Source organism: Choloepus didactylus, chromosome 7, assembly GCF_015220235.1.
Source record: "Choloepus didactylus isolate mChoDid1 chromosome 7, mChoDid1.pri, whole genome shotgun sequence".
Lineage (NCBI taxonomy): Eukaryota > Metazoa > Chordata > Mammalia > Pilosa > Megalonychidae > Choloepus > Choloepus didactylus.
This window is the reverse complement of record NC_051313.1, coordinates 11,283,695-11,300,269: the sequence shown is the minus strand read 5'-3', so window position 1 is coordinate 11,300,269 and position 16,575 is coordinate 11,283,695. Positions and strand designations below refer to the sequence as shown.

General features: G+C 45.4%; 1 protein-coding gene across 2 annotated transcripts in view; it reads left to right on the top strand.

The window, feature by feature from the left end:
• The window catches only part of PDE7B (phosphodiesterase 7B), a 335,500-nt gene that overhangs the window by 239,655 nt on the left and 79,270 nt on the right, over window positions 1-16,575 (top strand). For both annotated transcript variants that reach the window (XM_037844473.1, XM_037844474.1), the window contains one exon: window positions 5,342-5,425. In XM_037844473.1, the coding sequence (XP_037700401.1) occupies window positions 5,342-5,425 (84 nt within the window). The remainder of the gene's footprint in view (window positions 1-5,341; window positions 5,426-16,575) is intronic.

Genomic DNA, 16,575 nt, shown 5'->3' with positions numbered 1-16,575 from the left:
CGCTCAAGGGAATCAATTTCATCTTCTTTTCCACCGCCTATGGGCTTCTCGGTGATTTCTCCGTTCTGATTCTCCACCTTCTCATCTACCTTGTTCATGAGTTCCACCCATTATGAATCTCTACCCCTTGCTTTCTGCAACCTATTTCTATTAAGAATGTCATTATCTTCTCCGTTCATCTCAGAGGCACCTGGAGCACAGCAGCTGCTGCTCTGACCCTTTCTTACCCATTTTCCCCACCCTGAAATGACCTCCATGCCCCAATTGGGGCCAGTTCCTGGTTCTTGTCACGTGACCTGTGTTTCAACCACTGTAAGCCGTCGTGGTAAGCCGTCGTGGCTGTCAGAGCCCTCATGCTCTTTGCCGGTTACATAAGAGGCCCATAAGCACCTGCTCCCAAGCACCAGCTTCCACTAACCAGAGACAGTGCGGGGGGCCGAGTGGGCAGGAGGTGCCTCTGGGAACCAGTCCCTGGGGAGGGTGCAGGCTGGCTCTGGGTCTCAGCTCCCGGGGTGCCTCAGCTCTCTGGCTGTGTTTGCAGCCTGAAATACCTGAGGACAACCTGTTTTGTTTCCAGCCTGCAGAGGCAAAAGAGAAGCAGCCCTTTCAAAATAAGAATTCCCCTGCTGTTTGTTTCATCTGGGAACACAATAAGAACAGACTGAGGACATGACTCCCAGCTGTCAACGCTTCCTACTGCTTCCACAGAACCTTCCATTTGCCAGGAAAAAAAAAAAAAAAAAAGGTTGCTTAAAGTAAACAAGGCCTTAATGAGTAGTCAAAATAATTGTTTAGCTGGGATATAAGGCCCAAGGTAAATAAGTGATGGCCTGAGCCACGGGCCAGGACAAGTCGTTCAGCAGACACGTGTTAGTTCTTCGGACGACAGCCCAGAGCAGGGGCTGCCCTGGTGCTGTTTTTATGAATTATTTCTCTCTCCTCTCCAGCCTGTTGCAGCAATTTAGTATCAGAAGGGGCTCATCCACGCAAGGAGACGAGAACACTCTATATTAGAAATATATACTCAAAACATAAAATAATTTTACTACATTAGAACCGTAATAACTAGAATGCTCAGGATATGGAATGTTTGACTTGTTTTTAGTTAACTTTTCATGTTGAGAAATATCTAACATATTCGTTATTATTAGCCCACTTCCAGTTGTCCCGCCTTGCTACATATAGTCTTTTGTAACATGCCTGAATCCTTTTTCAAACAATAATTTGCTACCCCTAAAGGCCATCATTCTGGTTATGAGCAATCAGCTTCTAAGTCTGTAATTGCAGGTTTCGACAGCACACACATTGAAACGGGATCTTACAGATGGGACTTTGGAGTTGCTTGTTGTCACTGTGGATTTGTTTGGTTCTGTTTGTTTGTTTAGGTCTCCTTGCTTCATTGCGATTTGTCTCCATTTCCCAAATGTGGCGTGCACCATGAAAATGCAGCTTGAGTTTGATTAATGGTACTTTCCATTCCGCGGAATAATGTTTTTAACAATTGCTTTCCTTTTCTTACTTGAAAATAGTAAACACCTTGTTTATTTCCTTCTGTTACTCCTGCACCTCATTTGCACTGGACCTGATGGAGCCTCAGTCATCGGGGTTGGATTCCCCTGGGCTCTGGGTTCCCAGGAATTATGATGACTACATTAGGTTGATCGGCAAATAGCAAATAAGGAATGTATTGAGCAAGAAAAAGTTAATGCAGAGCTGTTCATACATTTTTTTACCCTGTAATAGAGGAGAGTGGTTAAGAGACTGGCGTTTGGAGTCAGATGTGAGTTTGAACACCAGTTCTGTCCTAACTAGCTCTGTGAACTTGGGCATCTCACCTGCTTTCCCCTGGCTCCGGTTTCCTCATCTGCACCTACTCGATAGGGTGGTGGAGCAGACCATGTGAGAGAGTGTGTGTAAAATGCTCAGCACACAGTAACGATTCAACACATGGCGGCTGCCATATTATTTCCACACACCTTACGATTTCCTCACAACCTGTGAGACAGGCCAAACGGCTAGAATTATGCTACTTGACATATTAGAAAACCAGCCCTCAAAGTGATGGCCAGTTTGCTCAAGGTCACATGAGATGGTGAAATCTGAGTCTCTGGGCCACACTGCTTTCCCCTTGACCCCCTCTGCCATGTGGGGTGCCGCTTCAGAGCGTCCCTGAAGCTAAAGTCTCACATGACACGGTCGTCTGCCTTAGACTCTCGGAGGGACAAAAGGAATTGATCCCGCCAGAGGCTGTAAAGCCTGTATTCATCCTATACAGAAGGTTCCAGGGGAAATGCTACCCTCAGAACCACAGATCAGGAGGAACTCTTTGGCACTACCAAGAAGAAAACACCAGGTAGAAGTGAAAGCCTCGGGAGGAGCCCGAGTCAGCAAACCCGCAAGCCCAGCCAGCTTCACCCACCCGCCGAGTGAATATTCTCTCCTGGTCCCATCTATGCACAGTTTCTAATCATATTCAATCTTGCTGCCATTCATAAAACAAAAATTCATGAAAAAGCCGTGGTGAATTTGTTATTTTGTTCTAACATGCTGTATTCCCTCAGTAGATGTTGAAAGTACAACTTCTATCATGTGGGGTCTATGATGTTTCTCACAGATTTTTAAAATCAGGTCTGCACTCTCTGTAAGGTGAGGAAGCGAAGTTCTGAGAAGAGAGCTCTGCCCCTGAGGTCCAAAACCTGGAGTTAAGAGCCAGCCCCGCTAACCATCAGCCTAAAGCACTATAAACAGGCAGCTCAATTAAAGTTAAATGATACTAGTGCGTCAAAGGAGAGTCTAAAGTTGTATGTAATGGTGCCTAAGAGTCTCCCCCTGAGTACCTCTTTGTTGCTCAGATGTGGCCCTCTCTCTCTCTAACTGAGCCATCTCGACAGGTGAACTCGCTGCCCTCCCCCCTACGTGGGACCCGACTCCCAGGGGTGTAAATCTCCCTGGCAACGCAGAGTATGACTCCTGAGGATGAATGTAGACCCGGCATCGTGGGACTGAGAGTATCTTCTTGACCAAAAGGGGGATGCAAAATGAGACGAAATGGTTTCAGTGGCTGAGAGATTCCAAATGGAGTCGAGAGGTCACTCTGGTGGACATTCTTATGCACTATATAGATAACACCTCTTAGGCTTTAATGTATTGGAATAGCTAGAAGTAAATACCTGACACTACCAAACTCCAACCCAGCAGCCTGGACTCCTGAAGACAATTATATAATAATGTAGATTACAAGGGGTGACAGTGTGATTTTGAGGACCTTGTGGATCACACCCCCTTTATCTAGTGTATGGATGAGTGGAGGAATGGGGATAAAAACTAAAGGACAAATGGGGTGGGATGGGGGGATGATTTGGGTGTTTTTTTTTTCACTTTTATTTTTTATTCTTGTTCTGGTTCTTTCTGATGTAAGGAAAATGTTCAGAGATAGATTGTGGTGATGAACGCATAACTATGTTATCATACTGTGGACAGTGGATTGCATATCATGGATGATTGTATGATGTGTGAATGTATTTCAATAAAACTGAATTAAAAAAAAAAAAAAAAAAAATGATACTAGTGCGTGCCTTTGACCGGCCTGACCCCTTAGCTGGCGCTACTGGCGGGAACTGACAGTCCTTCACGGCTGTTCTCCAAGCTATTGTGTGGATGCGATACGAGAAACAAGAAAATCAACGGTGAGGTTTGAGGGAGTGTTTTGTAGACCCTTTAGAGCATTATAAACATAGGGTGTTCAAGATAAGTACTGAGGTAGGAAAACTGTTCAACTCTCCCCAACGATTTCCTTTTACCATTGACCATCCACCCCCGTGGACTGTATCAACCGCAAACTGCATTCCCTCTTTGATGCAGATGTTATTCCCAAATATTTTTTAATGTACTTTTCCATCTTTCTTCTTCCTCCCACTCTGCTTTATCTCTTTTATTCCATACATTGTAACATGCCTTAATATCAATATAGCAATACAATACCAGATTATAGGGAGCATTAATTTTCCCTGTATAAAATTCAAAGGGGAAAATTGCCTAAGGGCTCACGATTTGCCCTTCAAAGCCCCAAGCACCCTCAAGGCCCATTTGGGAGGGACATTTTAAACACATCAAAGGCCATGGGCAGAGCTGGTGGGCCTCAACCAGGCCCTGGTGAGCTCCAGGAGTTAGGAGGGGAGGAGGGAAAGCTGTGCCTCCTCGCCCATCCTGGGCTGGAGCCCACTGTCATCTCAGGTCTGGGGAGAAGTGGTTTCTGGAATCGAATCCTTTCCTCTTGGATTGACACTTTCCCTTCATTCGATTCTTCTGGATATAGGTTGGGTCTACTGCAGCTCTACCTCTCCTCTATCTCCTATATGCAACAAGTGGTGTTTGCATCGATGTTTGTCAACAGAGGATGTTCACTGATAGTCCATGAAGGATCAAACAGCCCACACAGGACTTTAAAAGGAAGTGAAACCAGCATTTACTACCAGGCAGGGAATGTGATTTTAGATACTCCAGAAATGATCCTTTGAAGTTGTTCTTATCCTCATTTTAGAGCAACTAAGGCTCTGAGAAATAAATTTCCCAAGATCACACAGGGAGGTCTCAAGTATCTGAGCCAGGTTTACACAAACTGTACCTGACTCCAAAGCCCACACTCATTTAACCCCATGCAGTGACCTCTCTTGACTGGGAGGATGGCACTGTATCAAGATGGAAAAGGTACACAGACACTAAAGAAAGCCTACCGATAACCAAGTCATGGAAATGCTACAGTCTAATACGCTTACCGGGGAGGGTACGTGTCTGACATACCTGGAGCTTGGCTGGTCGTCTTGGGGTGAAGGAGAGAAGCACATTCTGAACTGATTCTAAAGCAGAGTAAGGCTATCACCTGGAGAACAAGGAAGGTAGACACGAGTCAAAAAGTAACTGTGCTGGAAGCAAGGGAAGTAACCCTGGGGGTCGTTACAATTTCTCCTAGAAGTAAGAGCCTCAATCCCAATTTACCATTTGTCCTTCTAGATTTAGATGCTTTGTCTTAATGACTCTGGGAAGTATAATAAGACTATGAAACCTCATTACATTGCTAGATTTTTCACAGACTCATCTTCCAGGCAAATTTAAGGGAGAGCTCTGTTCCATTTGTTAAAATATTGCCAAGTTCATTGCACTTAGCATTAATTAAATATCCCTTCCCACATAGAGGTCTTTGAAGCAAGGTGGAAGGAAACCATTTTCCCCCTGACATCTGGTATCGGTTCCATTTGACAAACAGGTTTAAAGGATTTACAGAGGAAATGGGAACACACTTGGCAAAGTTTTCAAACATTTGTTTGGATTTTCTGTTTTCTAGGAGATGTGCGTCTAAGAGGTCAGACAGGGGTTACTGCTGAACGCCGTGGCTCTTTCCCATTCATCGACTTCCGCCTACTTAACAGTGAGTAATCAAGTGTACCTGGAAAGGAACACATTTTCTTCAAATAAAAGTCCTCATTTCCCTCTGAACTTCAGAATCTTCTGAGGTCTGCCTTCCTTCCTCCATCCGTCTCCTCCCAATTGGAACCTAACCCTTTGTCTCTCGGTGTCCTCGCCAGTGAAGTGATTCTGGCCCTGCCCTCCCTCTTAGAGCTTTAGCGAGGCTCCAGTGAGATCACGTCAGCTTTCAAAAGGTGAGTCTTAAAAATCCTGTAAAGCCCATGCAAGGAAGCTATGGCGTTCATTGTGCAACACGTGCTCTCCGCCTGCAGCCAGGACTAGACCAGAGGAGATTCGATTTGATTTTTAAAACGCTCAGGAAAAGCTGTCTGCAGCTGCCCTTGGTGTCCCATCCACTGTCTCTCACTTCTTTGTCTAATCTGAAGCTCTAAACCTCTTCATCATCACTAAATCCTTTTAGTCTCCTCGCACTGCTTCCTCCAGCATGACTCTCTCAGAAGTTCATCTTCTCACCTCTTCCCTCCATATATCATTCCTCGTTGGCAGCTTTGCTCAGACTTTTGTTCATAATTCTCTTAATCTCATGTTCCTTTGAAAACCAAAACAGTGATCAATTGCCCCTACAGAACCCGTGTCTCCAAGATATCATAACTCTTGTAAGCGCCCTTCACTTTGGGCCGGGGGAGAGAGCGTGGATATGTTTCACAGTTTGCTCTGAGGTAATCAGAGGTTGGCACCCATATCACTTCCATCTATAGATTTCAAAGTGCTGGCAGCACCAATGAATATTACTTTCCTTCAACATGAACAAGCCCAGCTGGAGAGGTTCATTTGATTTACCTGGACCTCGGAAAATTACTAGGAGAATTTAGAACTTGCTATATCTGATCCTGAGATGCTGGAAAGACCAATCGGAGATGGACATTTGCATATTTCTCCTGGCTTGTTAACCTCCCATATCCATGCACAATATCTATGTTTTTCTGCACTTGCAGAACCACAAACACTTGGAATAACTCTTCCCATACTAGAAACAGCCTCCCCCAGCTAGGCCCCCCAAAATGCTTTGTAGGAGAGGGGATCACATCCCTAGACATATGCAGTCACGATTATAGCCGGCCCTTGGGAGCTCTGAGCAAGTCTCCTCCCCTCTCCCGATGAACCCGAATGGGCTGCTCCAGTGACCCCAGGCAGGTGGACCGGCTCAGCCTCTTTACCATATGAGGCCTTTGCTGCATGAGCGGCTTTCCAGACCCCAGGCACGTGGCCCCCCAGCAGGACAGGGAGGGGCAGGAGGCACAGCTCACAATCTGTTGTAGACCAAGTTTCTCCCATGGCATCACCCACTGGGAGTCAGAGGGTGAAAACGACCAAAAAGCCTCTTTTCAATACTAGATAAGCTCTTACAGCATGGTTTCTAATATAAAGCATGAACAATTAGGGAAATGGGAGAGATTTCTCTTTGTAATTCCAAAGCTCTGAACAATAAAGACTTACTTCTTTTTTTATTCCAATGTTAATAAGCAATGTCAACTGCTAATGGTGATTATCTTTGCAGGTGGAATTGAGGCATTTTTAATTATCTATGTTATAGGTTTCTGTAACACTTAGTTCTCTCACAATCAGTTTGTTTTACTTTTGCAATCAGACAAAAAGCTTTAGAAGTATATAAAAACTTTGAAAGACACTCAATACAGGAAAAAATTTTGCTGATCTTGTTCCCTGCAAAACACATCAGCTACAAGCAGAGGCCATCCTGGTCAGCCCTTGCAGTAAACCCTCCAGGGACTGCCACGGGCACCCTGGCTCTACCCAGCCCCCTTGCCCTGGCCCTGGCAGCTCTCTGCCCCCGCCCCCCACCATCTCCCTCTACCTGTTGCCCGTGTCCCTACAGTTGTTGAGTGACAGTGTTGGCCATCTGTCTTGAAAACCCTTTCTCGCTCCTCTTGCAGCTCCACTCAAGGTAGCTCTCATTCGTGTCTCTATTGGTCATCTGTGCTGCAGCAGCGTTAATTTGCCTTCATTGCCTTTTGCTTTGTAATATTCTCAACTTTGCTTCCCTAGATGAATCAAGTCTATCCCTAAATATGCTACAAGATCATGAAGGACAATCTCTCTATAGTTCCTGACCTCGCAGTAACTTGTTAACATACCAGTGAGATGAAAGATTCCCCTCAAAAAGATGAGGTTGAACCAATAGCAGTGTCAGTCTGCCCCCATATTGAACGCAACACCCCGACAGGGCTGACTGCCTCTGCAATTGCCCCTGGTTTGTGGGACCATCCACCCCTTAGTCGAATGCCCCCTTACACCTCATTAGTGGCCTGAAATGAGAGCCGTTGACTTTACTGTGGTCACCTTCCAGTGTCCCATCTTCATCTGCGGTACAGCAGCTTGTCACCCGGGAGCCGTGGGTGCGTGTCACCCGCAGTTACCTGACATCACATCCATGGCTCAGCTCCCTCTCCAGTCTACTTTATCCTTGTTGTCTCACTCACTGCTATTACTGTGTGCTTTCTGCTTAGAGGGAAACAATTTAAGTATAACTTATAACCATTTAAGAAGAACCCCCTAAGGAACAATTTGGGACTTTTCCCAAAACTTTCATTTGTGCCAGCTGACTCCAGTTCTGCATGAGAAGTGCCAAACTTGTTTAAAGTGATTCTTTGTAGCACTTACCTAGATCCTGAGTGGAAGTTTTCCAAGTGTGTGCACAGACCCAAGCCTTCATTTGCTTCGGGTGCCGGCTGTGTTGCTCTCTCTCCCCCAAGGTGAAATCTAATCTCGGGCTTTGTTTCCATACCATTTCTAGGAAAAATCAAATCACCGTCTCCCTGCACTCCCTTCCAAAATGCCAGCAGGAAACACACAACTGCCATTCCCTCTCCAAAGTGTCCCTGGCTCTTTACCCTCTTCTATCCACCTTAATATATGCCTTGAATGGCCAGTACATGTAATAGCAAAAATGCAAATAAAAGAGTTGGGCCCACTGTGCTTCTCCACCGGCCGATCAGTCTCGGCCCCGACCTGTCCCACCAGGATAGATCTCAGGATTAATATCTGGGATAAACATATCTTATATCAGAACAAAGTTTCTAGATATTAAAACAGATGACTTAGAACAGGGGTCAGCGAGAACAGTGCATGGGCCAAACTGCTCCCCCCACACCTGCTTTTATAAATAAAGTTTTACTGGCACACAGCCATGCCCATTTGTTTACATTTTGTCTGTGGCTTTAGCTACAAAGGCAGTGCCAGCACCAGCCCTGAAGAGTTGGACAGAGGTCACATGGCTCCCAAAGCCAAAAACACTTACTGTATGGCCTTTACAGAAAAAGACTGAAGGCCTCTGACCCAGGAGGTTTTTTAAACAGATTCAAAGGCTTCGTAACGTCTCCATAGGCACATTCAGTCCAGTCTATTTTCCTTTCTTAATGTTATTTTTGTTTCAATTTCCAGTGCTAGCACCTTACTTTTAAGAATGGACTCACATTGACCAAATTTGCATGAGACAGAAGTATAACCAGAAAGGGAACATCTCTTGCTGATCCAGATTTTAAATTCCACAATTTCCATTTCTAATCATACAAACGTTTTTATCTAGAAGAGATGTCCCTTACCCCCAATTTGGGGTTACTACCATGCCCCAGTACCTATTGCCTGTATATAAGGGGACCCTAAATCCTGGCCTCCCTGGCACAGTCCTGGTTTGCACCTCATTCTCGGGCTACTGATTACTGGTGCCATCTTTTACTCCCAAAGTATCCTAGTTTGGAAAATAAATTACATGTTCAACTGCATGCATAGTTGCGCCCACAAAAGAGTACTTCAGTTCAGTGCCTCTCCAGTGTCACAAGCATTACAGAAATAGAGATCAGAAAATCCTCCTAAGAGATCCATCCAGATTAATGGAAACATGTAAGGCAAAGTTACCTGCTAAAAGCCAGTTTCATTTTCCATTTACATATTATACAAATTCAAAGAGAGGCATCTACGCAAATTTCTAGAAACCCCCGTGGACCAGTAGCAGGAAACTGTGGCTTTGGCCCCATTGTGTAGGACACAGCATTCTGACATCCAAAGGAGACAGCCGTCTTTCCACCTAAGCACAGAAGGACAACACAGGGGAGAGAAAAAGGTGGCAATTCTTTCTACTCCAGATGAGGCCCTAAAACAGAGAACTGAAGGAGGGGAGGGATGGGGAATTTAATGTTTCTATTATCCCGCTGCCTGGGCCCCACAGATTTATTTCATTTACTAGCTCTGTGTGGGGGAAAACAAGAAAGAAGAGACCACGGAGAGACGTGTTCAGAGACGCGTCGCCACGGAGGGGAGAGCAGCCGAAGTAATCATGATTTTCTGCAGTGCAGGCGGTGACAGCAGCCCCTTCTGCCTCTCAGTCTCCTGGTTTAATATAATCAGGAGCCTGAGTATATAATGACTAGGTTGAGATGTTCCCGTGGAAACCATTTCAGAGCAACACAACATGATTTCCACACTGGCTCAGCGAAGAAAGTGACATACCAAGAAAACATTCCCGGGGACCCCGGTGCTCGAGGGAGTTATGGAGCTTCTGCCTGGGGTTCAGGGGACCAGATATCAGCTGCCACTACAAGCCTGGAGCTCCAGACCAGCCCCGGGCTTTGCAGGAGTAGGTTCATTGGTTAGTTGGCTTTCCCTGTCTGTTAATTTGTTAGTCTTGACTTTTTAAGCTCTAGTCCTTCAGACTTGCCTCTCTCCAGGTAGGGCCACTTTAGCTACACAGCCATGAGAGTAATTTTAGTAGTGCTACAGAAATATTTTCTTCTGCTTATGATTTCTGAAATAGAGCTAATATATACATACATCTGTATTTTTAAACTTTTTTATGAAGGAGAAGTGACCTAGAGACTCAAAGACCCAGCTTTCTTGAAATCTGTTATCTAAGGCATATTATATCTCACAACCCTCCTTTCTTTGATATATAAAATACAGTCACAGGAAGACTGTCCACCAAAAGCCACCAGCATGTTACAAACCATCTGGTGCCAAGTGGCAGCCCCATCTTAAAGATGGGGGCCAGCTTGCTTGCAAACTCATTTTTCAATGAGAGAATTCCTAGCAGGTGGTGACAGCCTGTCAGCATCTCCTTAAAGAGCCCCGTTAGCATTACCTATGAGAACCACACAAAACGCAAAGAACCGTAAGGAAAGAGAGATCTGAAAGAAGTTGTGCTAAGAGGGGGGCACTCCCGAAGCAGAGAGGGGAGAGGCTGGCTGCTCTCTGGCTCAGGCTCCTCTTGGTGCCCGGGAGTGCCACGAGGACACCCCACAATTTCAAATTCAATATTTACCTTCCTCCGGAGGAAAGGCGAGGCAGTGGCTGTGATCGGGGTGCCAGTGACTCACCTGGGCCGTGTGCCGTGACACGTGTGCCAGATTTCTGGCTGCAGTGTCCCTGCACTTCAGATGCAGAAACACCAACCAGAAGGATGGTTAGCTTGATATTCCCCCACTTTGCAGAAGCCAGAGATGAGGGTATCCTCACCACTTCACCCACTCCCTACCATAATGCAGTCGGTGAACACCCAGCACCTGTTGGATGCCAAGCAAGAAGCCAGGGGCTAGGGATACAAAGGCAAATCAAATTGATATGGTGAAAAATAGGTGAATCAAATTGGATATGGTGTGATACATCTAATAATACAAGCATATATAATAAGAATGCATGCCATATGAGAAATATATACATGTATACAGATTCAAAGGAGGAACTGTTAACTTTGGGGGCGTGAGAGTAGGGGATGACTAACTGGTGGGGAAATTAGGAAAGACTTCCCAGAAGAGTTAAAAACACCAACAGTTATCGCAGCAAGAATGCCGGGAAACCAGGCTGCAGGCGCAGGCCACCTTCTAGAACCATTCTAAATATGCTTCAAGGCCAGAAGAACCAGGGAAGAGTGGTAACAGCTCTACTGGACTAGTTACAAATTTCTCTGCAAGACCAGCCATTCAAGAAAGGGAAGTTGGGGGAGACCATCCCAATATGGTCTGAGGAAAACCATACTGAAAACAAAACAGTTTTCACCTTCGAAAGATAGACCTGATAGCAGCCCTTGCCTTCTGCTAACCTGGCTGATGTCACTTATTGGATTTACTTTTGGTCTGAGTGATGAAAAATAGAAAACTGAATCAGGAAGGTCAATATTTCCTCTGGGTTACCATTCATTCATTCAACAAACAGTGCCCCCACTTAATGCCAAGCAGGACGAGGCCAGCTTGCCCCCCGGTCACAATGACCACCACGAGGCTGAGAGAGCCTTTGACGCAGTGCCCAGCTCCTGTCTTAGTGATGGCACTGAAGTTAGCCAGAGATGCCAGGCTTGAAAATGTGAATTATTTCTTCCCATTCAATAAGGATTCGGGTACACCTGTTATATCCTAACTTGGGGCTGAAGATTCTGAGCACTAGCAAGGGAACTTTCAACCCTCAAACAGCTAGTTATCTCACGGTAAGCCAAGGACCCTGCAAGAGAGTAAATGATTTAGTTCTAAAATAATTGACATAAACAGTAAGTCAGAGACAAGAGAAGGCAGAGATTACTGAAGTTCCCTGAGCAGGAGAAGAGGGCTCAAATGGCCTGCATTGAGTCCTGAAAGAGAAGGTGAAGTGTGGACTTGCTAAGGAACCACCTAGAAGAGGGACCAAGCTGACATATAGGGGATGTTAAGTCACAAAGTAGGAAGATGGTCTGAAAAGTGGTACATAAAGTATATTGGCCAAAGAGAGAACAAAAGGCTTGGAATACCAAGGTAAAGAATTTTAATTTGATTCATCAAGCAAATAGGATTACTAGAAAATTTTGAAAAAATGATTGTCAGAATAAAAGTGTGTTTAAGAAAATTAACTGACAAGGACAGATGCAATGAATCACGAGAAATGTAAGGAGGAGGCAGACTGTGATGGCAGCAGAGCTAAAGTAATAAATCCAGAGACAGTGCAGAAAGGAGACAAGTTTTGTGAGGCTGATTATTGTGAACCCCGGGGGCTGGGTTGGCATCTGAAAATTTGGGGATGAGATCAACAGTGAGGAAAACTGGGGAGCATGTTGGGAGAGAGAAGGCAAGCTCAGTTGGGACAGGGTGAGTGTGTAAAAGGACAGTCAAGTAGAAGTGTTCAGGAAAGAGCTGGAAATAGGGAGTGCAGGCACAAGAGAAGCCTTTTGTGGAAACTCCGCTTGAGAATTATCACCCATGAGCTCTGTGGCCAGGTCTGGCAATCAGGTATCACAAAGTGGGCTGCTCCTATATTCAAGGGCTCCCATAATCTCAGTTGATCATAAAATTGAGTTAGCAAATAACTACAAGACTGTCGATGATAAAGCCCACAAAAAGGTGGTTTTCGCCAGCAATTTCCTTTCCTCTAAGAAATTATCCAGACGACAGGGTTCAGACAACCACCCCCCATTGTGGATTCTCTTCTGTGCCCACGTGGCTACTGGTCTCGGAGACTAGAGGGTTCGCTGTCTCACTTGAGCACCACACGGACGTATGGCCATTTCCCCTGCAGCACGTCCGTGAGCAAATCCTACCCCACCCTGAATATCTCTGGCATGGGGGGGGGGGGGGGGTCTGTGGATCTCTGGAGACACTGACATGTAGAGGGAAGCAGGAGTAAATTAAGTTCCTCAAGACGGAAGTTACTCAGTGGCTAATTGTGTGAGGCCCAGGGTACCAAAAACAAGCTAGAACGGCTTGTTTTTTAAATAAAACTAAATTCAACCCCTACCCGGAACTGGGCCCAGCCTCTCTCTTCTAACTTCATTAATGAACAAAATGAGCGGTTAGTTCCCCTCCTTGCTGCCCCACCCCCAAAGTTTCCAAAGATCTATAAGATCTCAATATGTTCTGTGTGTTTCCAAACTGAGTCCTCAGGGTTAACATCAAGAGCCAGAAGATCTTGTTTTCTTTGTAACTAGCAAACACATCGCCTTGGGGGACCTGTGGAGGGGGGAGGGGGCAGTAGGGCTGTGCCTGGGGAGGGTGGCAGCAGTTACAAAGGAAGAGCCCCCAGGGAGCCGAAGCCACGGAAACTGACAATGGCCCAGGTAGCAGCCATGAGGTGAGAGATGCTTCACCCCAGGGGCAGGATGTGGGGGACCAGCTGGGGCTCCCCATGGGCAAGGCTCCCCCAGGCTGCCAGCAGGATGTGGGGGACCAGCTGGGGCTCCCCGTGGGCAAGGCTCCCCCAGGCTGCCGGCCTCCTGAAGGCCCAGCAGGACAGGAGGGGCCACAAAGAGCCCCTTCACACCCCAAGCGCAGGCTGCCTCCCAGGCCCACCCAGAGCTCTACAAACGCGACCATTGTCAACAGAGGGAGCTAATGGAAAGGGTGAACCCTGAAGTCAGACCCGGGTTCAAATCCACTTCCTTTGTGCCCTGGGGAAAGGTGTGCAACATGCTTATCCTTAATGCCAAGGTATACAAGTATTTGGAAGGAGATTATCATGTCACCCTCACTGGGTTATGGAGAGCTGTAAGTGAGATAAACGTGCCCAGCAGCCTGCTGTGCTCATAGCAATTCCTTCATAAATATAGTTGTGCTTTGGATATACCTGTCCCCGCTGCTGAGCACGCCCCTGCCCACCCACCTTCTCTAGGAAACATCTATCTACCGTGAGCCCTGGCCCCAGCATCATGGCCTTTGTGCAGCCTCCTTAGGATGACAAAAGGACCTTTCCCTCCTCCTTCCTCCCACCCCATCCCCTGAAAGCACTGGCCACACCCCACCACACTTCCACACCTGCTCCTTAGTCCCAAATCTCTGCAGGTGGGGCCCAGTCTATTTCCAGAAATTCCCGAGGTGATCTGACAGAGCAAGCTGGCTCTGGCCTTCGACAGGTGTTTGGAAACCACTGGCATGTGTCAATCATAGCATGCGGCTATTACGTCATACAATAATAACAACAGTGGCTAATTGTGTGAGTCCCAGGGTACCAGATACGGTTTCACATGTTTACTTGGATTAGCTCACTTAATCTTCCCTATGAAGTAAGTACTACTATTTAAGGTGAGGAAACTGAGGCTGAAAAAGAAGAAATCACGTGCCCAAGGTCAGCCAGCTAGTAAGCCAGAATTCGAACCCCAAAACTGCAATTCCAGGGCACAAGCCCCTAGCCGCAATAGAATAGAATATAAATGTTGATGTTCAAAGGCAATAGATGCATGAAATATATTCCTTTCATGCACCATATACCTATAATGACTACTCATGTTTAATATTTTCCTACATTGCAGTAGTCATGTTTATAGTACATTTAGACAATTTCCTTTTTTTTTGTATGAAAGTACTTCAATATTATTGAACAAATATTTCTGTAATTTAATTAGAGAATCTGTGGCAAGAAAACTAGGAACGCGTTCAATTTTGCAACATTTCAACTGTGTTTTTCGCTGTTCCTACTGCTCTGGCCGAGGTGCCAAGTGGCAGATTGCAGATTTCATCTCATCGCCCGATGCTGTGTGCTTTGATAAGAAAGAGAAGGGAGTGGTGGTGAAATTGAGGACAGTTGTCAGCTATCCCTGAAGAAGAGGAAATGGAATCGCTATTGTGACAAATTAAAGTCAGCTTTGCGGCTGCCACTGGTGGCTTTAATTTTTCTCCCCGGGGCGTTGGCTATTTCCTGTCACGCAAACTGTGATTCGTTGAACGAAAGAGTTTCTCCAAATGTTTATAGTATGTTCCACCAAAAAAAGAAGCAGAGTACAAAACTGTACATCTAGCAAGAAGATTTCAGTTATCTTCTAAATATCCTGGAAGTAAATACACCAAAATTTTACCAGGAATTATTTCCAGATGATGATTATTTCCCTCTTTCTAATTTTCTATTTCTTTTCTGTAAGCATGTATTCTTTAATAATCGGGGGGGAGGGGACAAGTTTTATTGAAGAAAAAATAAACTTCAGTGTCCGCCTATTTTCTCTAAATAAAGTAACATCAAGACGCAGAAAAGGAAGTTACAGCCATAGGCCAGAAAACAGTATTTAATAGACTTGGGAAAACTGATTGGAAATAGTAAAGTTAGGTCTTTCTCTAAAGCTGCATATACTTCCTCCCAATGACATCTTATCCTTTAAAGATGGAATTTATTCCAAAGAGGATAAAATCAAAGTTATAATTTATATTTAAGCAGCACTTTGCACTTGACAAAACCTTTAAATTAAGGCACTTAAGTTCCTTGGACCCCGCTTCTCTTTTTACAAGCTGAAAAAAACAGAAAAAAAAACAAGTAACTCATTGCAAGATCATGAAAGGGTTAAGATGCAGGATTCAGCTCTTCTGACAATCCGTCTTTCCACTCAACCACATGGCCTCCCTTATTTAAGCTTTCCATGAAAAATACATAATTAATTCTGCCATATGCAATGAGATAAAAGATAAGACGAGACTTCCCCTGGAAGGCGGTTGACCAGAGCTGCCTGGGTTTGGAGCTGGCTGCAGTGGCCACACAGGCTTTCCTGCCTTTGCTTCTTGGGCTACAAAGGGATTAAAAGAGGACATTTCTCGGGGAGTCTTTGTGAAAGGTACCTCAGTAAACGTGTGGGAGTGCCGGGCCCAGGACCCGATGCAGGGTCCAGTGGCAATAAGCCTGCGCTAATATGCTGTCTGCTTTCCGTGCTCCCATTTGAATCACCACATGCAGACAGGAGCAGAAGCGCACACAATGCAAAATAGCGCAAAGCACTTGACCTGATATTGAATAAGAGCCAGGTTGATTACCCCTTTCCAATTTTCCATTCTTTTACCTGTTCAGTCTTTCAACGAATATTTCCTGAGCTCCCCCTTCAATGCCACATACATCTTCCAGGGACTGGTTGTCAATAAAGCGGTAGAGAGAGATGGGGTAAGAGCTGGAAATGTGGGTTAGGGTGGGCTTTTTGTTTTGGTTTTTGGATTTACTTGCAAGACATTTAAGGCTGCTTAAATTATGACGAGAAGGATCTAGTAGACAGAGAACAATGGAATATATTGGAGAGAAAGTTATCACTAAGAGTAGTGTCCTGAGAAGGGTCCTATAAAAAGTCTTCCCAGGGAAGGAGGAACAAGGGGTGAAGGGTAGGGAGTTGTTTTGGTTTTGCAGCAGAAAGCTAAGGAAATCTCCCATCTAAGGACT